At 47.1% G+C, this 24771-nt stretch overlaps 5 protein-coding genes across 7 annotated transcripts; 1 reads left to right on the top strand and 4 right to left on the bottom strand.

Annotated features, from left to right (window-relative positions):
• Positions 1-711: 711 nt before the first annotated feature.
• On the bottom strand, positions 712-2235 carry LOC114846958 (trace amine-associated receptor 13c-like). Its single transcript, XM_029136236.2, has 2 exons — positions 1910-2235; positions 712-1534 (listed from the first exon to the last, which is right to left on the bottom strand). Exons 1-2 carry the CDS (start codon positions 2071-2073, stop codon positions 712-714), a joined length of 987 nt encoding a protein of 328 aa, XP_028992069.1. The 5' UTR covers positions 2074-2235.
• A 5101-nt stretch (positions 2236-7336) lies between these two features.
• On the bottom strand, positions 7337-8613 carry LOC114847723 (trace amine-associated receptor 13c-like). Its single transcript, XM_029137749.3, has 2 exons — positions 8425-8613; positions 7337-8255 (listed from the first exon to the last, which is right to left on the bottom strand). The coding sequence occupies exons 1-2, from the start codon at positions 8589-8591 to the stop codon at positions 7436-7438; spliced, it is 987 nt and encodes a 328-aa protein (XP_028993582.1). The 5' UTR covers positions 8592-8613; the 3' UTR covers positions 7337-7435.
• Positions 8614-9025: 412 nt separating this feature from the next.
• LOC114847750 (trace amine-associated receptor 13c-like) lies at positions 9026-11774 on the bottom strand. 2 transcript variants are annotated; one of them, XM_029137782.3, is made up of 2 exons: positions 10411-11535; positions 9026-10197 (listed from the first exon to the last, which is right to left on the bottom strand). In XM_029137782.3, exons 1-2 carry the CDS (start codon positions 10572-10574, stop codon positions 9375-9377), a joined length of 987 nt encoding a protein of 328 aa, XP_028993615.1. In that variant the 5' UTR covers positions 10575-11535; the 3' UTR covers positions 9026-9374. The 2 variants fall into 2 exon arrangements, 1 of the variants encoding a protein (XP_028993615.1); XR_003784257.2 differs by lacking the exon at positions 10411-11535 and adding an exon at positions 11640-11774 and having other exon boundaries at positions 10063-10197.
• LOC114847731 (MOB-like protein phocein) lies at positions 11676-15498 on the top strand. The gene is made up of 8 exons (XM_029137759.2): positions 11676-11809; positions 12598-12660; positions 12868-12968; positions 13304-13346; positions 13569-13655; positions 13738-13817; positions 13975-14086; positions 14287-15498. The coding sequence occupies exons 1-8, from the start codon at positions 11750-11752 to the stop codon at positions 14419-14421; spliced, it is 681 nt and encodes a 226-aa protein (XP_028993592.1). The 5' UTR covers positions 11676-11749; the 3' UTR covers positions 14422-15498.
• Positions 15499-15619: 121 nt separating this feature from the next.
• Positions 15620-24650, bottom strand: LOC114847714 (raftlin-2). Of its 2 annotated transcripts, none has more exons than XM_055505301.1 (9): positions 24276-24650; positions 19502-19799; positions 18892-19000; positions 18636-18798; positions 18340-18558; positions 17707-17813; positions 17527-17630; positions 17372-17453; positions 15620-16805 (listed from the first exon to the last, which is right to left on the bottom strand). In XM_055505301.1, the coding sequence occupies exons 1-9, from the start codon at positions 24412-24414 to the stop codon at positions 16602-16604; spliced, it is 1425 nt and encodes a 474-aa protein (XP_055361276.1). In that variant the 5' UTR covers positions 24415-24650; the 3' UTR covers positions 15620-16601. The 2 variants fall into 2 exon arrangements, with proteins under 2 accessions (XP_055361276.1, XP_028993572.1); XM_029137739.2 differs by having other exon boundaries at positions 19619-19799; positions 24276-24638.
• Between the last annotated feature and the right edge of the window lie 121 nt (positions 24651-24771).

The raw sequence follows: 24771 nt of genomic DNA, 5'->3' as shown, positions 1-24771 counted from the left end.
TTCGTGTTTGCGTGATTTCCACCACTTTCCAGCGTCGTGTACTCGTGTCTAGTCTTGTGATCCTGAACCCTGCTCTTGACCTCCGTTACCGACTTTTGCCTAATCCCTACCTGCCTTGTATGCCTTGTTCTTCGAGCCTGCCTGGTAAATGACCCTGCAAGTTAGTTTGACTACGATTCTGCCTCTGTCTGAACGGTACTGTAGCCTCGACCAACACGTTAACGAATCTTGCCTGCCCACGGAACTGAGTCTGCCTGATCCATTGGATCGTTCATCGTTGTCTACCTGTGTATTACCCTGCCTGATTCTGACCCTGTCTTTTTTGGAATAAATCCCTATTTCAACATCCTATGATGTTCTGACAAATACATATGAAGATGATCTCAGAGCTTCAACATTCACCCACTGTGTAATGATTTCACTATAATATTAGTGCATTGTTTTAAATATGTTTTAAACAAGAAAATAATTGCAAGGATTTAAGAAGAAAAGAAATTTTGCCCCCTTTTAGTTTGGTTTGCCAGCATATTTAAACTGATTGAATCTGAGTGTGTAGTACTGAGTTGTGCTTGTGTACCAGTGAACACATGGGCTATAATAATGTTCAGGTAGACTTTTATTGCATTTTACCAAAAGAAGAAAAACTTTTTTTATTTTAAAGCAATCGTCATTCAGGACATATGAGCTGAGTCATTAAAATTGACCACGTCTCTACTGCAGCATGTTGGCGTCACAGGAGCCAGGCTTTAGTATCTGCAGAGTAACAATGAGTCTGATAGATTTTCTGAACCAGGGGTAGAAATAAGCATAAATGACTGGATTCATGCAGGAGTTACAGTAAAGCAGCCACACACCAAAAATAGAAAATGCTGCTGTGGTGGATGGAGACGTGTCCTCACCCACCAGAGATGGGTAGTAATAGGGACAGAAACAGATCAGGAACACAACCACTACCACTCCCAGAGTCTTAGCTGCTTTCCTCTCTGACTTCTGAGCAACTACACAAATTGAACCCTGGAGCGACACGATCTGAGACCTCATGGCTCGAGCCTGAGAGACAGCAACGACAAAGACTCTCACATACAGAACAATGATGACTGTGATTGGACCAATAAATGTCAACACAACGTCTACAGCTCCCGTTACATAGTTGATGACAGCCACACACTCCCCATAGCAGGAGTTATATGCGTCTGGATTTTTCAAAAAAGTATTGAGTACGACACCATTATAGGAGACAGAGCAGGCCCAACACAGATACACACACACTCGAACTCTTCTCTGTGTGACCATAGTGGTGTAAGTCAAAGGGTCATGAATGGCCACGTATCGGTCCACTGAAATCAGCACCATGTTTCCCACAGACGACGATGTGATGGTAAAGGAGGTGTATTGAAAAAATCCACACATGAACTTCCCTAAAAACCAGCAGCTTCCTATCAGGAAGATTCCAAACGGCATCAGCAGAAAGCCGACAAGGAAGTCAGAGACGGCCAGAGAGAGGAGGAGGAGGTTGGTGGGAGTGTGGAGCTGCCTGGAGGAGGAACATGAAGAATAGAAAGATCATAGTAGCAGCTGTGGAGGATCTACCTAAATATGAGTAGCAGCGATTTAATACACAAAACATCTCATTGTATTTATTGAATATTAATACCATAACTAATACATATTTAAATATATATATATATATATATATATATATATATATATATATATATATATATATATATATATATATATATATATATATATATATATATATATATTTCATAAAGGCCTGAGTATGACAACAGTGGATGTGTTCAGCAGCAACAAATAGTCCTTATCATAAATCAGACAATGAACTGAAGCAGAAAGAGATGAATTAAACAACAAAACACTGTTGGTGTTCAGATGTTTGTCTCATTACCTGAAGTGTGAGATGGAGATGATGACCAGCAGGTTGAGAACTGCTGTGAGCAGAGAGATGCAGGACAGCAGGACGGAAATGAAAACGCTCTCAGCTTGATGCTGCGTCGGCCTTTTGCACGAGGCGTTGAGGAGCTGTGGGAAGCAGAGCTCAGCTTCCTCCATGGTCACAGAGAAGCTGTGGAGCTCTGGCAGCTTTCACACCAGAGGCCATCATAAGATTGGTTCGTCTGGCTCCTCCCTCTTTTCCAATAATCAACCCAAATGCATCAGATTGGTATGTAAAGGTGAAACATATTTACAGTTAATGTGTGTCAAATAAGTGTTGCAGACAGACCCAATTATGAGTGAGTTAACCTTTAGAGTTGTCGCTTCACTTTGTTGGGACACATCTAAAACATGTTTTCACAAGAGACAAGTTTACCTCTTTTGAAGAATTATTGTCCCAATACGAAATCACTAGTGCTAATTTCTTAAAATATCAACAAATTAACTAATTACTTAATGCACACACTAGGAATACTCCTATCTAGATGCAACCACCGCCAGCAATAGAACAATTTATTGACATTCCAGTGAAAAGTACAGTATCAAAGATCTATATTTGGTCATGTTCACCTGTGCAGCAATTTTGGCTAGGGGTATGTGAACACCTGTCAACCTGGTTAAGCTGTCCAATCCCAGCAGCCCCTGCACTCTGTCTTTTAGGAGATATAAGTGGGCTTGACCTAGAGACAAACTCATCATACACACTTCTTTCTGCCTTCTGTATCCCAAAGAAAATCATCTTCATGAACTGGAAAACAACTTGAAAAACGTGTTAGATTACACCACCTTAGACACATTGTCTGCTTGTTCAAATCAATAATCAAAACTAAACAGTTGATTGATTTCATTTTCAGGTAGGGATGTGTAGAGTTCCGGTGCTACGCCATGTCTGTTGTGGTGGGGGGCCTGGTGGTTGGGAGTGTCTGTCTGCCCAAAGGACAGGGGCAGTGGGGCTAGTTGATTCTGGGATGCCCGGGGGGAACTAGTGGGCTACTCGAGCTGTGGTCTTCATTGCACCCTGGGCGGGATTGGCCCTCAGTGCACAGCCGCAGAGTATCTGTGTAGGTTTGAGTGGAGCACTAAAGGGGGCGAGCATGCTTGAGCGAGAGAACGGGTAAGTCCCTGGGTCTCGTTCATCTATTCCTGGCTGGGGGTTGTGGGGGGCGGTAAAATAGGTAGGAAAAGGTAGCAGAGCTAGTTTGGAACCTGGCTCTGCGAACCCCGGTACCTTGCTTCCCAACTACATCACTCCACACTCATCCACTTAGGTCTGTGAGGGACGTCCTACTGATGGAGGGACCGGGGCTACTGGAAAGTGGTTCCGCCAAAGTCCCTTCTAAATGGGAAGCTCTGCAGTTTTAATTGCATTAGTCATACACACTCATTCAGGACTTTGGAGGGGGGCCAGTGGACAGCGCCTTTGCTTTGATGGCTCTGTCTGCTGGACCCCTCATGGAACTGGCGGTCTCCCAAAGTTCCTCATACCTAGCCACTGCCTGGGGCCACATGGGCGGCAGGTCAGAGACCTACCATGAATGAGAATAAGCGAATGGTGTGATGTGGTGCGGTTGGTGTGCGGGGGGTACATGGATCCGACGCCTGGGTGGCCTTTTCTGGCTGGGCGTAGTGGCCGAGCTCCTCCATCACCCTGGCTTCCACATGTGGCATTGTTCATGCACCAACGTCTGCCTCACCCTTTGCGTGAACAATGTTAAGCTACAGCTTTACTAACCTTGTAGTGGGACACGCAACACCTGAGCTCATAAACAGGCTTTCTAAACCTAGCTGTAAGTATTAATGGTACTTATCACTATCAATATCAATAGTGTGGGATTATGGTAGTTGTGATGTTGTATGTCATGGCTGTTATTAAGTAGTATTAGATTATGTATACAGTATTTATGTATACAATATGTGTACCCAGCAGGCACACAACCGACCTTCAACGTTAAAATAAGGTTGAAATAATGTCAGTTGTCGATGTGACGTTAATGTAATGTAATGTTGGAACAACGTTAATGCTAATGGTTGTGAAAAGGTTAACAAAATACTGATAAATGAATTTTGACATATGGTTAAAATAAGGTCAGTTGTTTTCGTGCCGTTGATGAAACGTTGAAACAATGTTTAATACTAACGGTTGTAAGAAGGTTGACAAAATGCTTATAAATCAACGTTGAGACATGGTGCAATTATTGTCAGTTGTTTTTGTGGCGTTACAAAACGAAACAACGTTTAATGCTAATGGTTGTAAAAAGGCAAAACAAATTACTTGAAATTTAAAAAAATATTATTGTTAAAATTACAGAATGTCTTCAACATATATTATCAGCCAGACTTTGTTTACTGTAGATGTAAATAATTATTTTAATTAATATTTTATTTAATCATGTTTTTTTATATAAATTATTGGTCATTATGCATTCCATATGTAGCTGTTTTATTGAGTTTTCTTAGATTGTATGCTGTTCACAATATATCTACACTAGACTATAATCTCTATAAATTCAAACTGTGATGGTAAAGACACAGAGCAACTGTTTTGGAAAGAGCACGGCGATGTGGCAGCTATTTTTAAAAAAGTAACTCAAAATGATTAAAACAAATGAGTAGACTGTTGGTCAATGCTTATGTTTGAACTTAAGTGTCCTTGACGGAATTTTGTTACATCAGTTCAAATATGCAGAATTTATAAAAATTATCTAAATGTGTGTTTTGATTTTTGTCCTTAAATGCTGTCATCACAACTTATGATACTACATTATCGAATGTATGGAAAACAATGAACACATATGCACCAGAGAGGTTAGGTGGTGGTGGAACAAAGCTAGAACTTTGAACGTTTCTGTTCCACTTTGTCTTCCAGCCTCCAGATGGCGCTTTTTCGTCCAGTATTTGTCCTGTTTTTTTATTTTTTTTGTCACGTGATTTTTACGTTTGGTTCTTATCGCGGTAACTTGTTTCACACGTGGGATTAATTTTTTGTAAGTTAGTTTGATTCATGTTTAGTGATTGTCAGTTTCAATGTCAGTTTTGAGGACAGTTATTTTTAATATTGGCGACACAATATTTAACTGACATATATGTTACCTTTACATTTTTATGTGCATATTTATTGGGTCTGTATTTATTTAATCTTCAGTGCTGGTCTGGAACAAAGTTTCATGTGTTCTATCTGAACATAATTTACTTGTGCACAAGGGAAAGCGTGTGAAAGAAAGCGACAGTATAAGACAAGACGCTAAACTTTCACAGTGTTTGTTTTGATGTATTTGACGTTTCCATTCCTACTTATGTGTGTGTGCAGCCAGTGAGGTATGATTATTTGACGTTTGTTTCCTGTCGTTCATGTACTTGTGTTTTTACTTGTACTTGTGTTTTTTTCTTTACATGATAAATGCTTAGTGTGTTACGTATATGTTGTAGTTTGACGGTGGACATTGGTGGATTTCGGTGGATGACAAGAAAAAAAGGAGCAACAAGCACGGCTCAACCAGGCGGCATGTGGACACCAGAGCGACCACATCATCATGCTACCTGAGTCTACTGCTACCAGTCAGTATCAACACTATAGGCTCTAATTTGGTAATTATCAGTTACTAATTCCATCTCATTCCTCTTTTAGGTCCACCTGCAGCCGCTAATGGATTAACCCCCCGACGACATGTCTGCCTCCTCCACCTCTCCATCGGCTCCGACACCTGTCCCAGACCTGCAAGGTTAATAAAAAGAAAACATAAATTGTTGGAAATGTAACGTTGATAAATGACCGTAAATCAATGTGAACGTAATGTTGATAGTTGACCATAAATAAACATAAATGTAACATTGATGAATGACCATAAATCAGCATAAATGTAACATTGATGCTCAACCATAATGCAACATTGAGATAATGTTACCCCAGCAGCTGGTTCCATCACCTCCCGCACACACACACACACACACACGCACAAACTCAACCTGTCCACCAACACAGCGACGTCACACATATCTGGTATGGACTAAATTAAACCAAAAATAAACCATTAATCAAGAAGAGTATATATATTTCATATATACTTGTATAAGCAAATCTGTCCATCGGCATCGGCATTCAGCCTAATAGATGCTGCTTGTTGAACTGCCAGACAGGACAAGAAAAATGGAAAAAGGACAACACAGTATCAAGTAACAGTGTTCAGAGAAAATGAAACCCTGAATCAAAGCAACCTCCCAAAGCAACAACAACAACAACAAACCGACTGACGAAGAGCTGTGTGGTGGGAGTCCTGAATTACTAAATATGGCAGCCAGGTGCAAGTGGTGACAATGATTAGACAGACATGAAGCAGGAGGAGGAAATCCCTAATCATGATCCAGAACCTCGGAGAATAAAGCTGAGAGGTGAGGGGTGACTTGAGGTGTTTGTTTGGTTAACCCCAAACTTAACCCACTGACTTGATACCGCTCTTACCTTTTCTTGTATATTTAATACTGCTGCCGTCCGTTCTATTCACTGTTCTTCCGTACTGCTGTACTGTTTGTCCTGTTTCTTTCTTGTATCTTATCTTATCTTATCTTATCTTATCTTATCTTATCTTATCTTATCTTATCTTATCTTATCTTATCTTATCTTATCTTATCTTATCTTTCTCTCCAGTAGCTGTGCTTCTCCCCCACTCTCTCTCGCTCTCTCTCTCTCTCCCGCTCTCTCTCTCTCTCTCTCTCTCTCTCTCTCTCTCTCTCTCTCTCTCTCTCTCTCTGTCCTCACCTACAGGTATCATTGGATTCAGAGCTTTGTGTCTGTGATGGGCAGCTGTGGATCAGACCATCCTGCCTGTGCTCTGTTGTTGCTTGTTGTTGCTTGTTGTTGTTGCTGTGCTTTTCTCTCTCTCTCTCCTCTCACCCCAACCGGTCGAGGCAGATGGCCGCCCACATCCAGCCTGGTTTCTTCCTCGTTAGAGAGGGAGTTTTTCCTCTCCACTGTTGCCGTCAAATTAAATGCTTGCTGTATGTGGGATTTGTTGGGTTTAGTTGTGTGAGGTCTTAAACCTTACCTTGTAAAGTGCGTTGAGATAATGTTGTTGTGATTTGGTGTTATATAAATAAAAGTGAATTGACATCTGACATTTGACCTCATCAGCCTTTAATGACATAAAGTCTCTGCAGGTGTTTAGTGAGTAGAAGCAGGTGTTTGGCTTCATTCTAGAGTCTATAACAACTCATGCAACATAGACCCAACATGAAGCACATCACCTGTTTACGTCTGTGTGAGTGTGTAAGAACTCATCTGAACCAAACAAGTCACAGCCATTATGCCCTTTTATTGATACCAGTGCATTATAAGATATTTGTCTTAGATCTGACAAGAAACAAGACATTTTCACACAATCTCAGGATAAATACTGTAGGTGAGGATTACAATGTTCAAGGTTCAGCTATTAGTTGGCAAACAAAATCACTATCCTCTGTCTTCCTGTTTCCCACAGCACAGGCTTTAATGCAGCACATTGGCATCGCAGGAGTCACGGCGGAGTATCTGCATCGTAACAATGAGTCTGATTGATTTTCTGAACCAGGGGTAGAAATAAGCGTAAATCAGGGGATTGAAACAGGAGTTACAGTAAAGCAGCCAGAGGCCGAAGGCTGAAAATGTGGTGGATGTGTGCTGGGTCACGAGAGATGGATAGAAATATGGACAGAAGCACATTAAGAACACAAGCACAACCACACCGAGCGTCTTGGCTGCTTTCCTCTCTGACTTCATGTCAGCGACGCCGGCCGAGGCCTGGAGCGTGACAGATGCAACGTGAGACCTCACAGCTCGAGCCTGAGTCACGGCCACGACAAACACCCTCACATACAGAGCTATGATCAAAGTGATGGGGCAAATGAATGTGATTATGACATCGACAACTCCTGATACGTACGTCAGGACGTTACCACACTGTCCGTAACAGGAATAGTACAACTGTGGATGAGTCAGGAAGTCGCTCAGGATGGCGCCGTTGTAAAGGACACATGTGGCCCAACACAGACACACACAGGCCTGGACTCTGCTCTGTGTGACTTTGGCATGGTAGGTCAAAGGGTCGCTGATGGCGACAAAGCGGTCCACTGATATCAGCACCACGTTCCCCACAGATGAAGATGTGATGATGAAGGAGGTGTATCGAAATAAGGCACACATGAAGCTCCCCCACAGCCAGCAGTTTCCCATGAGGCGAATTCGAACCGGCATCAGCAGGAAACCCACCAGGAAGTCGGAGACGGCCAGAGAGAGGAGGAGGCGGTTGGTGGGAGTGTGGAGCTGCCTGCAGACCAAGACAAACACCACCACTAATGTTACTGCATGTTTTCAGCTTTGAGCCTGGACATTGCAGTGAACATCCTACTACTTACAGCAGAACTACATCACAAGTAAACAACAATATCTGATCATAAATGTGCTATTTTAGGTTATGCTTATGAGTTTATGTTTTCCTGAAGTGGGAGATGGAGACGATGACCAGCAGGTTGAGAGCCACAGTCACCACAGAGATGCAGGAGAACAGGACGTAGATGAAGAACGTCTCGGGGTGATTCATCGGCTTCCTGCAGGAGGAGTTGACGAGCAGCGGGAAGCACAGCTCAGCTTCTGTCTGGGCTTCCATCACCAGGAAAGGAGACGCTGTAGAGCTGTGGCCGGTTTACAATCCACAACCTCTTTAATAAGGCCACTGGATGGCACTTCTCCCTCCCTGACCAATAGATGAACAGCAGTGATGACAGCACAGAGAATGGAAAACTCAAGGTAATCGCCTACACTACAGCCTCAGTGCCTTAATCATTGTTGAGTCAGCTGTACTTTAGGTTCAGTACTTTTTTTGGCAGACCTACTTCCTGTTTGGTCCCTTTCACCAGTGCTCTGGATCGGTGTTTACCACCACGCCTCCCACAGTCTTCTTCACTGACACCAGCTTTACCTCACGTCTCCTACATGTCCTGCTCCGCCCCATGCAAGTACAGGCAAACCCAAAGGATAAAATACACTTTTACTTGTGTTTATGGATTTTCAGCACATGCACTCACGTCAGACACAGTTTCATGTGATATTTTATTTTAATTTCAGAAGAATTATTACCAAAATAATTCATCTAAAAACTAATAGGTCAACTCAAATATTTCACAATTTAAATATTTCTGGTCATTTAGACACCGGATTCACACAAAAGGAGCTTAAAAAATTAGTTGGTGGTATTTATTAAATAGTAAGATAATCCCAGAGCTTCAACATCAACCCACCGTGTAATGGTTTCACCATAATGTTAGTGCATTAACATTTTATTGCATTTTATTGACTTTTATTGCATTTTACCAAAAGAAGAAAAACTTTTTTTATTTTAAAGCAATCATCATTCAGGACATCAGCTGAATCATTATAATTGACCACGTCTCTACTGCAGCATGTTGGCGTCACAGGAGCCAGGCTTTAGTATCTGCAGAGTAACAATGAGTCTGATAGATTTTCTGAACCAGGGGTAGAAATAAGCATAAATGACTGGATTCATGCAGGAGTTACAGTAAAGCAGCCACACACCGAAAACAGAAAATGCTGCTGTGGTGGATGGAGACGTGTCCTCACCCGCCAGAGAGGGATAGAAGTACGGACAGAAGCAGACCAGGAACACAACCACTACCACTCCCAGAGTCTTAGCTGCTTTCCTCTCTGACTTCTGAGAAACTACACAAATCGAACCCTGGAGCGACACGATCTGAGACCTCATGGCTCGAGCTTGAGACACAGCAACGACAAAGACTCTCATATACAGAACAATGATGACTGTGATTGGACCAATAAATGTCAACACAACGTCTACAGCTCCCGTTACATAGTTGATGACAGCCACACACTCCCCATAGCAGGAGTTATATGCGTCTGGGTGCATGAGGAAGTCGTGCAGAATGGAACCGTTGTAGGAGACAGAACAGGCCCAACACACACACACACACACTCGAACCCGCTCATGTGTGACCTTAGTGGAGTAAGTCAAAGGGTCATGAATGGCCACGTATCGGTCCACAGATATCAGCACCATGTTTCCCACAGATGACGAAGTGATGATGTATGAGACATACTGAAACACTCCACACAGGACATTCCCCCAAACCCAACAGCTTTCTATCAGGATGATTCTAATGGGCATCAGCAGGAGGCCCACGAGGAAGTCAGAGACGGCCAGAGAGAGGAGGAGGAGGTTGGTGGGAGTGTGGAGCTGCCTGGAGGAGGAAATATTAGTGGATCGTAAATGACTTGTCAAACGCATACAAGAATATACTGTAACTGTAATTGAAAGCAGCATGTCCACTAGTCCCTACTAGACATGTGGAGAAAAAACTGAAGCAGGGTAATGCTGGTCTTTGGATTTACTGTTATTAAATGTAAACCCCACTGCTGTGACTGGCAGTAAAAGCACAGGCGTCATATCATGCCTGAAGTGTGAGATGGAGACGATGACCAGCAGGTTGAGAACTGCCGTGAGCAGAGAGATGCAGGACAGCAGGACGGAAATGAAAACGCTCTCAGCTTGATGCTCCGTCGGCCTTTTGCACGAGGCGTTGAGGAGCTGTGGGAAGCAGAGCTCAGCTTCCTCCATGGTCACAGAGAAGCTGTGGAGCTCTGGCAGCTTTCAGACACTGACCCTCCCTGATAAGGTTGTTTTACTCCTCCCTGTTTTCGAGGACTACGTAGGAAAGGATCGCAGCCTCCTGTGGTTTTACATTTGTTCTGTTTAGAAGACTGGCAGAAAATGTCTAATTTACTTTACTTTTCTGCCTTCAACACCACAGCTTTGTGCAGGAAACAGTCTGATAGGTACTGTAGGTGGCCCAGTTGAACCACCAGCTTCCATTTTCCCACAGTGCATCTCACATTAAATGTGAGTCGCCTTCTGCCTGTGGTCCTGTTCTAGGCAAATGTTCCAATGGATCTCAGCTGTCAACGCATACCAGAAAACTGATCCCCCCACTCAGTTTGAGCTTTGAAAAGGTCAGAAATTCCATCATTAGATGAGGAAGAAACCCTCAGATTCACCTGATTACCTCTGAAACACACCTGACTTTAATAAAAAATAATTACATTGTATATTGTTTTTTTACCAATATTGCTTATTTAATCCAGTTAATTTGATCTACTTTATTAACTTAATGTATGTGAAAATATGACAATATATCATATTATCACAGACAGAATAATCCGAAGGATGTTATGACCGAAGGGCCACTGATTATGTTTTGTTTGTGGATGGCACCATCTGGAGGACGGATCCTGAACTACAACCTGCGTGTGACCCTGGCGTCACTGCGTTTCATTTGTGTGTTGTCATAAATTAAAACACTGAACTATATCTTATAGACAAAAATATGTTAAACGATTATGCTTATAAAACAGACATAAAATCACCACAAAGATTATTGAAACAACAAAAAAGTAAAAATCGGAAAGCAAAATCGCCAGTTGACCGAAACAAACAACAGAACAGTTTGAAGCTTTATACATTTGTGGTAGGTCAAAAGGTCGTTAATGGCGACAAAGCGGTCCACTGATATGAGCACCACGTTCCCTACTGAGGAAGAGGTGATGATGAAGGAGGTATATCGAAATAAAACATTTGTTTGAAGTCGTGTTCACTTTCGGAAGCGCTCGGCTGAGCCACAAGTACCTTCGGATGCTTTCGTCCGTCACGTGACCAGACTTTTTCACGTCGTAACGTGCTGTCGAGGTTTGCGCCTACAACACAGCTGCCGACGAACATCCGGGTATTCTGTCGAGATGGTCATGGCGGAGGGTACTGCAGTTCTCAGGAGGAATCGGCCTGGAACCAAGGCAAAGGTTGGTTTTCACGTCACCAAGATACTGCGGCGTTAAGGAGAATGAGCTCCCGTCACTATGTGATACTGACTTGTCCGAGTTCCGGTGCTTTACTGCGTCTTTTAACGCGTCGTTCTATGGAAGGACAGTCAACACTTAGACAGGGCCTTACCTGGAAATAGCCAGTTAAATTAGCTGTAGCTCCGTCTATTTCCTGGAGATCGTTGTGGTGACGATTATTGTTTTTATGATATTACTATTGAAGCCGGTCCGGTTGAATGATTCCCAAACGCTGATATAACTGTGGTAACTGAAGCTGGCGTCTATAGGATGTGCTAGTTAGCTTTGCAGGAAGCGGTCGCATCACAGTCCTAACTAACGCTAGCTAGCGTCAAGTTAGCTAGGGAGCTGTCAGGAATGCAGGACACTTCGGGTTGCGAGGCTCGTTGATAGCATTTAATTTCATCATTTACTGATCTTCCAACCGATTTTCTGGTAGCCAGCTCCCTTTTTCCCACTCAGACCGCTGTTTTCAGTCGCCTGAAATCCTTAAAACTATGTGTTGCTCCCTCCGTTAATAAAGCCCAGCTTCCTGATTTGGTCTAATCAGGATCAAAATAAGTCCCTTTTTAAAATGGTAACAACTAAAGAGGGTATACTCACGTAAATAGTCTGAACTTTTGTTCAATAACATCGACATGTTTCTATGACTGTTGTGCTTGTAATGATGTGAACCAAGTGACCGGTGACTAGCACTCAGGCTACAGTGGCAGCCGTGTACCCTAAACGCGTCCTTCCTCCATGTGTAGGATTTCTACAACTGGCCGGATGAATCCTTTGAGGAGATGGACAGCACCCTCGCTGTCCAACAGGTGTGTGTGTGTGTGTGGGGGGGGTTACTGCTATAGCTGCTCTTAACTTGCTGTTAGACAGACTGCTAACTGCCTCCACAGTAAATGGGGTTGAAAATAGACTTTTCTCCGTCTTTGAGTTCTTACAAATCCTCCTAAAACCATGTACATTTGTTCTGTGGCTGAGTGGGAGTTACTATCCTTATCTTTTTAATGGATTTGTTTCAGTACATTCAGCAGAACATTCGATCAGATTGCTCCAATATCGATAAAATCCTGGAACCGCCAGAAGGTCAGGACGAGGGAGTGTGGAAGTATGAGCACCTCAGGTGAGTTATTTACTCACTTCAACTCTTAAATTGAAATCCTGAGTTTTTACCAAATAGATGATAGATTGCTAATGTGAACAAAGGCAACATGCAAGGTCGGATTTCTGTGATGCTATATTTAATTGGAGGCAGCCAGTGGGTATTCAAATGTGGAAGACTACAGCATGATTGAGGTGGGATTTGGCTGTGGTTTGCAGTGGGTTGGACAAAGAGAGGGAAGTCGGTACCGTGACACAAAGCTGCACCCCTTGTGTCTGCAGGCCCTACAACACTTGACTGTCCTCCAACAAATTATTTGAATAACAAGTCTGTGCCCTTATTGTGTCTATTTCTAGGCAATTCTGTCTGGAGCTCAATGGACTAGCAGTAAAACTGCAGGTAAGCTGTGCAGCTCACCAGATACACAAATCTGTGCACTTGTCATTAAGGAATTTGACTGAAGCAATTGAGATTTTTATAGGAACATGTGCTCTTAGTGTCAGATGGGTCCTTGATTCCTTTGAGTTGAGTCTGAATGTACGTACCTAGTTAACTAACCTAGTTAAATAACTGTACCTAGTTATTTTTCAGCTGTAGTGATGCTAAGCTTTCTTCCTGCAGAGCGAGTGCCATCCAGACACATGCACCCAGATGACAGCCACAGAACAGTGGATCTTTTTATGTGCTGCCCACAAGACACCCAAAGAGGTGAGTCAAGAGCGTTTTCACATGTTAATTTTAATTTTCATGAATACAACTTTTGTGTGACTTTGTGCTGCTGCTTCCACAGTGCCCTGCCATTGATTATACCAGGCACACGCTGGACGGAGCTGCCTGTCTTCTCAATAGCAACAAGTACTTTCCAAGCAGGTTGGTCATCTTGCTCTAAGGATTATTGTAGTGTGTGTTCATGAAATTTTAACATTGCAGTGCACTCAGTAACATAATTGGTTAATTCTCACTGTTCATGTTCCCTCTGGAGTTTTAGTACCAAGCATGTGATAATAATGATAATTTGTCTTTTTAGAGTGAGCATCAAAGAGTCGTCTGTGGCCAAGCTGGGCTCTGTCTGTCGTCGCATATATAGGATATTCTCTCATGCCTACTTCCATCACCGCCAGATATTTGACAAGTATGAGGTGAGTTTCATTAGAGAAGAATTTTGACCAGAGACTTTAATGGAATAACCCCGAAACTGCTTTCTGCTCAGAAGTAGTTCAGTTTAGGGAAACATGTTGCAGGAAGAGAAGGGGCAGAAGTGTGTTGCTGAAAGTTCTCAGTCATCCAGGTGAGGTTGTCTGAAAGCTGAATCATGTCAGCTGGGCTTCTTCTTTCACAGAACGAGACGTTCCTGTGTCACCGGTTCACACGCTTTGTTATGAAGTACAATCTGATGTCCAAGGACAACCTGATTGTGCCCATCCTGGAGGAGGAAGTGCAGAACACCTCATCAGCTGGGGAGAGCGAGGCCTAAGACACAGCTGCTGCCATAAGGGAGACCCATGTAAACACACTATATATATATATATATATATATATATATATACATACATACATACATACATACATACATACATACATACATACATACATACATACATACATAACGGACACACGCTCACTCTCTCTCTCACACTACAGTGTATTACGGCTCCTGTCTAGTAACACTGTCCATGTCCTTCCTCCCTTTACACCTGTGTCTATCTCTAAGGAAGTTAGGGTAATGAATACTGGGAGCATAGTTCAGCCAGGCGTGCGGGACTAAAGGATACAGCCCTGCTCTCACAAATTCCTTAGGCAAACAGTTTTCCGTAACCTTCTTTAAGCAGCTGGATTTGCAAAAACGATGTGATCATGGTGACTTGTATTGTTGACAAAGGCACACACTGACAGCCTCCCCCTGTATATAACCCTTACTCCTCCTCCTCGCTTTCTCTTAATACACTGTCATGTCTTTTGATGGTGCTTCACTTTTTTTTGTGTCTGCTTCTGTTCTCTTACTCACTTTTGTTGCCTGTTTTGGGGGTGTCCCATAAAATGGATCACTAAATTAGCCTGCTGACTTAATAATGCTATTAAAACACAGTGTAGGTGTGTGGCTTATGTGGTAGTGAACAAAGAAAAACCTAATCTCTAGCTCTGTACGTGTTCTAGCACTCAGTTATTCTCTCTGGCCTCTGAAGTGGTGTTTCAGAGTATTTAGGAAGGTTTGTTGGCTAACTCTGATCCTGCTTTGTGACATGCCCCGTGTTAGAGCTGTGGAAATGTGCCTGATATTCAGCTTCCTTAAGCATCTGAAACAGTGACGCTGTGGGCGGAAGCACTGCTGGACGCCTCTGAGAGTTTTCAGACTAAATAACACAGGGAAGTACTGACTATTAGCTGCGTTTCAAGTATTGGAGCACAACCTCCCTTCTTTTACCCTCTTCCTCATTAAGTTATTTTGTGGGAGGAGTCTTGTCAATCCAACCCACTTTTTTTTTTTAAATGAACTAAAAAATTTTGTTACTGTTGACATTTTAATGTCTGTTAATAAAAAAACTATTATTCAGTTGGTTATGCGGGTGTTTTCATGTCCACTGAGGCAGCAGCAGTTTATAAAACTGGGCTGACATTTAATTTTAGATGCTCATATTTCAATGCACAAACTTAAGTTAATACAACTCGCATGATGATGTGCGAAATAGCTGTTTAATACAATTTAGAGAAACATAACTGACACAAAATGTACAACTCTCCAAAGATGAAAAGCTGGATGATTAATACGGACATTCAGGAAACCTGAAGGAGTCTTGTCTCTAAACACATCGGCAGTTGTTGGACTTGTACCAACAATTACTTAAATAGGACAATTAGCACTGATGAGATCTAATTTTATACTTGGCTTTATTACAGGTTTTCTTGTCACCAAAGTCTGTTTCTGCTGATAAAATGACAGTTTTTCCCTTTTTTTCAGCATCAATAGGCTGATTTAGCTTTTGTCACTAACGCAGGTTAAAACATTGGCCTTTATAATAGTCTTTTCTAAACTTGAACAGATGTCAACCTGCCTTTAAAAGGCGTCACACAAGGTTTTAGAGTTAAAACAACCAAAGCAAATGGCAGGTACCGTATGAGCTGAAGCAAAGAGCAGCTTCTGTCAGACCTTAAATACTAAAACATCATGCGAGATGAGTCCAACCATTCCTAGAATGATTAGGAGACGACACCAGTCAGACAAGGAGGCGATAAGACATCGGTACCAGAGGAAGCAGGACGAACATCTTCACGCTGACGAGAAGAGAAGCCTGAGCTCACCTGCGTCGAGGTCAGAGGGTGGGTAACCAAAGGTACAACATCCATAAGCATCACAACCAAAAGACAAGGATCCTTTTCTAACTGTCAAGCTGTGAAGTAACGTAAATACAAGCTGAAGTAAAATCGTCACCACGTTTCCTCAATGTGCAGCAGTGTTTGTGCTTTTTAATACTGTAATGTTTCCCCATTAGCACCTGAAATGAGCAAAAGCTTTCCTGTAGTAGAAATGTGTGAATCTAAGTGTGTTTATCCCTAAATAGTCAGTATGGCTTCATTAAAAAGTGCTGAGTTCATGGTGAGAATCTGTACAGTCTGTCTTTTCCTGGATGATGACGCCACCATCATCACTTTTCCTGCTTACATACAGGTGACCTCCGCCTTCCCCTCCTCCTGCTCATAGACGCCTTCCTCCAGGTGGGACAGGGCGCTGGGATAGCCTCCTCCAAACACCGGGAACCCCACGATGCCTCCTGTGGTGGGAGACGGCTCCTCCCGAGGGACGGGGCTGCCCACGGCGCGGCTCACGGAGCGGCTGGACACGGCACTGTGCACAGAAGAAGCCTGCGGACGGAGCGTGAGCGTGAGCCCCACCCTCAGACCCGGATCCACATCCACACCTGAAGGTGGACCCGGATCCACATCCACACCTGAAGGTGGACGTGCGTTTGTTTCTCACAGATAAAGGAGGACGTCGCTACAGCTCACGACAAATTCAACAATCGAAGTCTGTGAATTTTCTGCCTAAATATGACCAGAAATTTTCATTCCTTTTAAAAGAACATTCCCACAAGCGTCTTCTGTCCTAAACGAGAACCTGATCCATCTGTAAAGCAGGATTTAGTTCTGCTCCGCTCGGCGTCATGGATGAACTCAGCTGAGTCTTTTGAGCTTATCTCACATGAAGTGGATCAGGCAGCGGGAACAGAGCTTTTGTGTTGGGAAGCCTTTCAGCTCACTGCTGATCCCTCCACACCTCAGACCTGTGTCACAGCTTGTGTGGTGACTTGGCCTCTTGAAGGAGGCGTTGTGTTCAGGCGCCACGGTTCAGCTGTAGTTTGGCCTTTGCTCACTAGGGAGCAGTGATGCTCCACAATGCTGCCACACTCAGCTTGTGAAGCCTGGTTTACCTGCTTCCTGTGGTGTCCTGCTGCCTGACTCCTCACCGGCCTCTGCAGAAACACGACCTGCTTCGTGGCAAGGTTCCCATCACTGCACACAAACGCAGATGCTGGATTATGGAACAGTCTTCGCGCCGGCCCTGTCCGCGGGGTGTGGGACCTACCTGTCGTGTCGGATGATGGGTGTGGGCAGCACACACGTGAGCAGCCAGCCGAACTCGGCCAGCGTGTGCAGAAGGGGCCCGTAGTCGGTTTTGACACTGGACCCCTGGACGTAAACACACTTGTTTGTTATTGCTCTAACTTTGATTAACATGAAGAACTGGACTGAGAGCGACGCTGACCTCGATGACGGTCCACTGCTCTACGACGATGGTGTCGTTGGCCGGAGGCGACGTGCTTCTCTCCTCATATACAAACAGCCCCTCCAAGGATCTGGGCACCGGCTCGCCTGCAACATACAGCTCCTGTGTGAGCGCTCCCTGAGCAGCAGCAGCTCTCATGACCGACATTGTCTCAGGAAATGTGTCAGTGAGAGAGCGACCCACTTATTAGAAATAGTTTAATCTGTGGAAGCAGGACAGCGAGGAAGACTGCAAGTATGAGCACTGCCTGAACCAGAACACTATATTCATATACGGGAACAGAAATGGCCTCAGTTCCTATTTGACTTTGTAATGAGTGTCAACCTAACGACACGGCCACGGCACTGTCTGTCTTTGTGATGGAGGCTGTCATGTCTGCTCCTCTGCAGAGGAACCGGAGGCGAGGTCGGGAAGACGTCCAAATATAGAGCCAGTGGGAAAGAGGCGCCAAAGCAGGAAGTGTGTGTCTTTCACTGTTTTACAGGAAAAGATAATAACGCGCAGTTTGCAGGAAGAACGGCGACTAACGCCAGGAAAACACTGCACAGTAACGCTAAACCACACTAGCATCTGACTTAGCTTCACCCGACCACACGCCACGTTTCAACCAACCTTTCGCTGTGTTCCAGTAGACGAAGGAGTCCACCAGCGACCAGCCTCGGCGGTAGTAGGCGGCCGTCAGCTCCAGCCAGTCGGCCTCCAGGGCGCTGACCACCTGGCCCTTCCTGGACACGCGCATGGACAGCGCCCCCTGGTGGTACTGGCAGGCCAGCGAGTCCAGAGGAGCACAGCCAGGAGCCCAGGAGTGGAAGAACACCAGCAGCCTGAGGTCTGACGGAGGGAACCAGTGAGGGCCTCCTGAGGCCACTGGGCCAAAGCCAGTAAGAACAGGAGCGAAAGGTTCTCACCAGGACTGTAGCTGTTGTCCTCCAGCTCTCTGTCTCCAGGTGGGGTGTGGGGGGGGGAGCGACACCCCCTCTTGGGGCTGTGGACCCTGCCCTCCGTACTTCCACTCACCTGCTGGAGCACGGAGCCGATGAATCGGACGCCTCCCCGGGCGCTGCTGTTCACCTAGCAGACGGAAACTCAGCGTAAAGACGTCTCCCAACGCAGGAACAGGTTCGGAGTATGTCACTGCAGCAGGTTGAGAGAAGCCAGACTGACCCTGTCGATGAGAGCGTGGACGGTGTCGCCCGTCAGCGAGTCTCCAGGGAGCGGCCACTCCTCCACCCTCAGCACGGGCACGCTGTGACACATGGACGCCGTCTGCTTGCTGAACACACACACACACACACACACACACACACACACACACACACACACACACACACACACACACACACACACACACACACACACACACACACACACACACACACACACACACACACACACACACACACACACCTGTCAGACAGCTTCTCTGCGGCTGCAGGGGTCATAGTTCACCTGTCCTCGTTACAGAGCTGCAGACACCAACACATGGATCATCACAGGCTCAGCAGGAGGCGGCTACCAGGTAACCAGCCTGGTCGTTCAGACCCATCCAGCCTCCAGCATCAGGGCTCCTTTGTCTCCATTGGCTGCGGTGAGACCCCTGTTGTTGGGGAATTTCTAGCCAAAACCCCTCCTTCTCTTTCTACAGTCACATGACTGTGACCTGCTACACCCCTTTGCATTAAATATGCAGCTGGCTTCATGTTTGATTCATGACTTTACTAGACTGATGGTGAGTGAGGTCTGTATCTGTATGTTGAGCCCACATCCAACCCACCGGCTCCTCTGTGGCAGGACTCCACAGGTGTGACTAAAGGCCTGTGATCGACCTGTGCCTCTGCTTCTGCTTCTGTCTGAGACTCTCCCTGGGTTTGGGTTGGGGAGGATGCGGTACCTGGGCGCGGGCCGGGCCAGGATGGCGCGGTAGAGCAGGCTGAAGGGCAGCGAGCGCGTCCACCCCACCGACAGGATGATGGGGTGCAGGGCGGCCAGCACGTAGCCCTGTGTGTAGTAGGGCTGCAGGGCCAGAGGCAGCTCGCTCAGAGAGGCCACGTACTGCACCGTCGGGCGGCTGCCTGCACACACCACAGAAGAAGACATCGGACGCCGCTTTCCCTCTCGTTTAATGACTTTAACATGAAGACGCACACACGCTACCAGGAATAACAGCTGGTCGATAAAGCAGCAAAAACACATCAGACGGAGCCGCGTGTGGAAGCGTTTACTTAAACCACCAAACATGAAACATGTGTCCTGTTAAAATGTCTCCAAATAAAGGACAGTATGCGTCAGAACGGTGGTTCGTTTCTCCTCGCTCCTATGTTTGTGAGGCTGGTGCTGTTTTCTTCAAGTCCTGGCTGGAAATCCTGAGACTAACGCCGTACTTCCTGTGTCCACAAAGAGTAGCTGTTCACAGACGGTTGGCCCTGTGCCCCCTGAACGCACGCGCGCACGCACGTGCGCATGCACACACACACACACACGGCACGCACACACACACACCGCACCACGTGCGCCACAGGCACGCACACACACACACAACACGCACACGGTGCACGCACACACACACACACACACACACACACACACACACACACACACACACACACACACACACACACACACACACACACACACACACACACACACACACACACACACACACACAGTTAGGCATTTCCAACACACTAAATGAGGCGTTTGGATGCAGAGAAAGAATAAACGTGTCAAGGACAGTGAAAGACACAAATTCCTCTTTACAACCCCCCACATTCCCACGAGCTCAGAGGGACCAGCACACAGATCACTGCAGCTTCTCAATGGGCTGTCCAATAGCTGCATTATGAGCCTAAAGTCCAGCAGAACCTCAGCGATGCCACTGAAGCAGGGGCAGGACAAACATGGCTCACTTTACTGGCATTCCTGTGGGTGGAGGCTGCGCTGCATTTAAATTTAACACGCTTTCACTGTGGACATGCAGCACCAGCGTCCTTTACTTTAGTCAACACACACAGTAAACATGGCATCACACGCAGCATGTGGCAGTAGAAAAGACTGGCAGCAGAGAACGGCTCCCACGATGACCATGATGTCGTAGACCAGACCAGACCAGAAGGAGGAGCAGCCCCCCAGAGCCCAGACCCCCACGACACAGATACCGACACACACACACACACACACACACACACGCAAACCAACCAGAGACACTAAGCATTTACACACGCACACACACACACACACACACACACACACACACACGCACGCACACAAAGACGACCCCCCACACACACACGCACGCTTTTGTTGCAGCCTTTCACTCTCCCCCCAAGCTTTCAGCCCCCCCCATGTGCTGCCACTTGCCCCATCAACCTGCACAGTGAGGCCTCTGTTCAGAGCCCTGTGGGAGGAGAAAAAAGAAGGGAGGAAAATGGGGTAAAAACAAGGAGGCAGAGAGGAGAACTGGCAGGCTGAGAGTGTGGGGGCACGTTTGGGGTGAAAGAGGAGCTGTGAACAACTAAAGGGAGGAGCGATAGGATGGAATTTATGTCGTGTGACTGAGGAAGCTGAAAAGGTGTGAGAAAGAGAAAAGCTGAGAGAAGGAGCACAGAAACAGCTCAGCCTTTGGCTCCACCAGCTCCTGAATGCAGAACACCAGCCTCTACGCACTGTAGCAGCTGGTTCCAGCTGTGGTTCCGCCGCTGACAGATGATCTAGAGTGTAATTAGAGCCATTTCAGCCACTAACGTGTCCTAAGTTAGAGCCAGTCAAGGTCAACACCAGCGTAACTGCTTCCAGATGTTCCAGCTGTTCCCGCCTCACTCTGCCCTCCAAACCTCCTCCACGTTTAATATTCAAAACACTGCTCTAATCCAAAACAATCCATCAGCGAGTATTAGATTCCCAGATTAGACAGAGATTACACTGTACTTATCCCTGAAGCGCGCAGGCAGGCGGGTCCACACCGCTCCACAATCAGGACACTGGACCCGGACCCAGACAGGCCTCACGTCATGCCTCCACCCATTAATCTCTTCATGTCCACTCACTGAGTCCTGGCGCTGCTCCGTGTGACAGACACAGCAGTGACCGGGCCCGTTCTGGACCGGTTCTGTTCTGGACCGGTTCTTCGGCTGCTCTGTCATTTAGCCTCTTAACTGTGACACTGAGCTAAAAAGCTTGTTGTGCTTTAAACTCAGTTTCTTTCCTCTCGCTGATTTCCTGTTGATCAGAGTTGATCTCGTCTCTCTGGACTCTGTCATAACATGCAGCTCATCCCGCTTCAAGAACGTTTCAAGCAAACAGGAGCCATAGAAACCAAAGAGTCTTAATGCTCTTAACCCCTAGACTTTGTTTTAAGTCGTTTGCAGTCCAGACCTGTGAGACACGTTCTCCCTTCAAGAACCCACGTGTTCAATAACACTGAGCGCTTTGCACTGAAAGGATCAATAGCCACAAAGTCTGTGCTTCCTTACATCATTCACAGAGCACTATATTTAGTATGAGCCATTAGGTGCTTTGATGAGCTGCCTTTGGCTCCAGGCGCAGGTCCAGTCTCCTCTCAGTCGGACTGAAACCAGGCCAAGCTAACAGCGTGTGCGTCCTACAGCCAAGCGTTAACGAGAGCAGGCGGCGCCGCGTGTCCCAGAAACGCTTTGTCGATTCCAGCCGAGGCCGAGGTGGAGGCGGAGGCCGAGGTGGAGGCAGCGGTGGAGGTGGAGGCGAAGGCCGAGGTGGAGGCGGAGGCTGAGGTGGAGGCGGAGGCTGAGGCAGCGATTGAGGTGGAGGTGGAGGCTGAGGCCGAGGTGGAGGCAGCGGTGGAGGCGGAGGCAGCGGTGGAGGTGGAGGCCGAGGTGGAGGCGGAGGCGGAGGCTGAGGTGGAGGCTGAGGCAGCGATTGAGGTGGAGGTGGAGGCGAAGGCCGAGGTGGAGGTGGAGGCGGAGGCTGAGGCAGCGATTGAGGTGGAGGTGGAGGCTGAGGCTGAGGCTGAGGCTGAGGCAGCGGTGGAGGCGGAGGCTGAGGTGGAGGCAGCGGTGGAGGCGGAGGCTGAGGCAAAGGCTGAGGCTGAGGCTGAGGGCAGCGGGTGGAGGTGGAGGCCGAGGTGGAGGCAGCGGTGGAGGTGGAGGCTGAGGCCGAGGCGGAGGCAGCGGTGGAGGCGAAGGCCGAGGTGGAGGTTGAGGCTGAGGCTGAGGCAGCGGTGGAGGCTGAGGCGGAGGCAGCGGTGGAGGTGGAGGCGGAGGCCGAGGTGGAGGTGGAGGCGGAGGCTGAGGCAGCGGTGGAGGCCGAGGCGGAGGGGTTGGTCAGCACGCCATGAAACGCTGCCCACCTTCAGGCTTCAGCTGCTGGAGGCTGCACTAATCAAGCAGCAGCTTCTGGAGCGGGTGGAGGCCGAGTGACTAGAAAAGCTGTGATGAAGACGGGCTGCGCGTTCAGCTGTTACTGCAGTAACTCGTTCAGGTCGGAGCCGCGGGCTCGGTTCTGAGCAGTTTGAGGATCTGCCAAATGTTTCACTAGCGTTGACTCAGAGCACGTGGACCTCTTCCTCCGTCGCCTGTGAAGCCCAGAACATAAAGCTGCTACTGATGAAGCTTGAAGGAGGTCACACGCGTCCAGCTGGAAACAGCTCTCATTCAGGTCACACTGTCGCTACTCTGCAGCTGTGACTGCAGCTTCAGCCTCATCTGAGATCGTGGTTCCTGTTTTGTCTAAACACCGTCTGACACATTCATCCTAAAATTAACCAGAGGAAACATGTGAGACGGGAGTCGTCTGGAGGCAGGAATGAGCAACACCATCTGAGCTCCACCACAACCCCATCACCGTCTCCTTCAACCGTCACAGCCCGTCAGACGACCGGACCAGGGCTGAACTGGCAGCGAGCTCAAAGTGGGCTCGTGTCCCAGGAGGTGGGCCTGGAACCAGAACCGTGACCTCTGACCTGCTCCGACTGCACAGTCGGGTCCAGAACATGGCTCCAATAACAAGTGACTATAAGCTAATCACTTTAAATAGAAGCAACCGGAAGCAGCATGACGGCCAAAACCTTAACTCCCGACAGATCAGCAGCGTTCGCTTCATTTAAGACACAGAGTCGATCAATCAGTGATCCACTCAGCAGAACAATAGCAGCTGTTGATCAGTTCACTGACACAATGTGTGAGGAAGCCACAGCTGGATGGAGGCAAACAGCTGCAGGATCAAACTCTGCTCATCAAGTCACTGACGAATCCATCGTTGTCTGCTCTGCTTCTAGTTCACGACTACACGCGCGCGCGCACACACGCAGAGGCACGCACACGCACGCGCACACACACACACACACAGAGGCACGCACACGCACGCGCACACGCGCAGGAAGCTGCTGCTGATGTTGTTTCTCTGCTGCTCATTCACGTCATCACCAGCTACTTCCACTGTCGCTCCTCCACATCTAGAACTGTTACCGAACAAAGTACAGCTCCTAAACTAAACAGGCGATTTGCTTCTTGTTGTTGCTGCTTGTTTCCCACATGCTTCAGGTTGATGGAGCCCGAGTCCCGGTTCCGCCGTCTTACCTTCCAGGCTGAAGTCCAGCAGCACATACTCGTACACTGTGTCCGTTTTACTTTCCACCTGCGGTCTCTTCAGCGTGGAGTAGATCTTCCCAGGGCTGCTGTCCTCCGGGTCCTCCAGTTTCCTCAAGCCGCAGCCCATGGCCTCGGGGGGAGGGGGGGGGGAGCGGGCACCGGCGGCGCACGGACTCGGCGGCGTTGGGAAGCGGAACGGAACCGGCGCTGCGTGCTCCGTCCTCGGCCCCTGAGCGCGCACAGACGTCCGACGGAAGGTGGAGCAGCGCGAGACCCGCAGCTTCTGCGGACACGAGGACACGCGGAGACTTTAAGGCTGGCAGCGAGTGTCCGGCGTGACGCGTGGGGAGGAGGAGCGCGCGCCCTGGAGGAACGCTCCACGCGCAGCCAAGTGACGAGCAGCAAAGCCACTTCCGGTTAAAACTTCACGAGGATGAAGCGCTTCACGTTAGAACACATTGTTATCGGCGGTTTCCTGAACTTT

This window comes from Betta splendens, chromosome 21, assembly GCF_900634795.4.
Source record: "Betta splendens chromosome 21, fBetSpl5.4, whole genome shotgun sequence".
Taxonomy (NCBI): Eukaryota; Metazoa; Chordata; class Actinopteri; order Anabantiformes; family Osphronemidae; genus Betta; species Betta splendens.
Note: the sequence above shows the minus strand (reverse complement) of the source record. Positions and strands in the feature narration are given on the sequence as shown.

Excerpts from the sequence above, each read along its gene's own strand:
- LOC114846958 (XM_029136236.2), bottom strand. The coding sequence starts at position 2,073 with ATGGAGGAAGCTGAGCTCTGCTTCCCACAGCTCCTCAACGCCTCGTGC. Across the intron at positions 1,535-1,909 it reads ATCTCCATCTCACACTTCAG|GCAGCTCCACACTCCCACCA; the intron begins GTAATGAGACAA and ends TTCCTCCTCCAG.
- LOC114847723 (XM_029137749.3), bottom strand. The coding sequence starts at position 8,591 with ATGGAAGCCCAGACAGAAGCTGAGCTGTGCTTCCCGCTGCTCGTCAAC. Across the intron at positions 8,256-8,424 it reads ATCGTCTCCATCTCCCACTT|CAGGCAGCTCCACACTCCCA; the intron begins CAGGAAAACATA and ends TGTCTTGGTCTG.
- LOC114847750 (XM_029137782.3), bottom strand. The coding sequence starts at position 10,574 with ATGGAGGAAGCTGAGCTCTGCTTCCCACAGCTCCTCAACGCCTCGTGC. Across the intron at positions 10,198-10,410 it reads GTCTCCATCTCACACTTCAG|GCAGCTCCACACTCCCACCA; the intron begins GCATGATATGAC and ends TTCCTCCTCCAG.
- LOC114847731 (XM_029137759.2), top strand. The coding sequence starts at position 11,750 with ATGGTCATGGCGGAGGGTACTGCAGTTCTCAGGAGGAATCGGCCTGGA. Across the intron at positions 13,818-13,974 it reads AACAAGTACTTTCCAAGCAG|AGTGAGCATCAAAGAGTCGT; the intron begins GTTGGTCATCTT and ends TTGTCTTTTTAG. Across the intron at positions 14,087-14,286 it reads AGATATTTGACAAGTATGAG|AACGAGACGTTCCTGTGTCA; the intron begins GTGAGTTTCATT and ends CTTCTTTCACAG.
- LOC114847714 (XM_055505301.1), bottom strand. The coding sequence starts at position 24,414 with ATGGGCTGCGGCTTGAGGAAACTGGAGGACCCGGAGGACAGCAGCCCT. Across the intron at positions 19,001-19,501 it reads GTCCTGCCACAGAGGAGCCG|CAAGCAGACGGCGTCCATGT; the intron begins GTGGGTTGGATG and ends GTGTGTGTTCAG. Across the intron at positions 16,806-17,371 it reads CAGGACACCACAGGAAGCAG|GCTTCTTCTGTGCACAGTGC; the intron begins GTAAACCAGGCT and ends CTCCGTCCGCAG.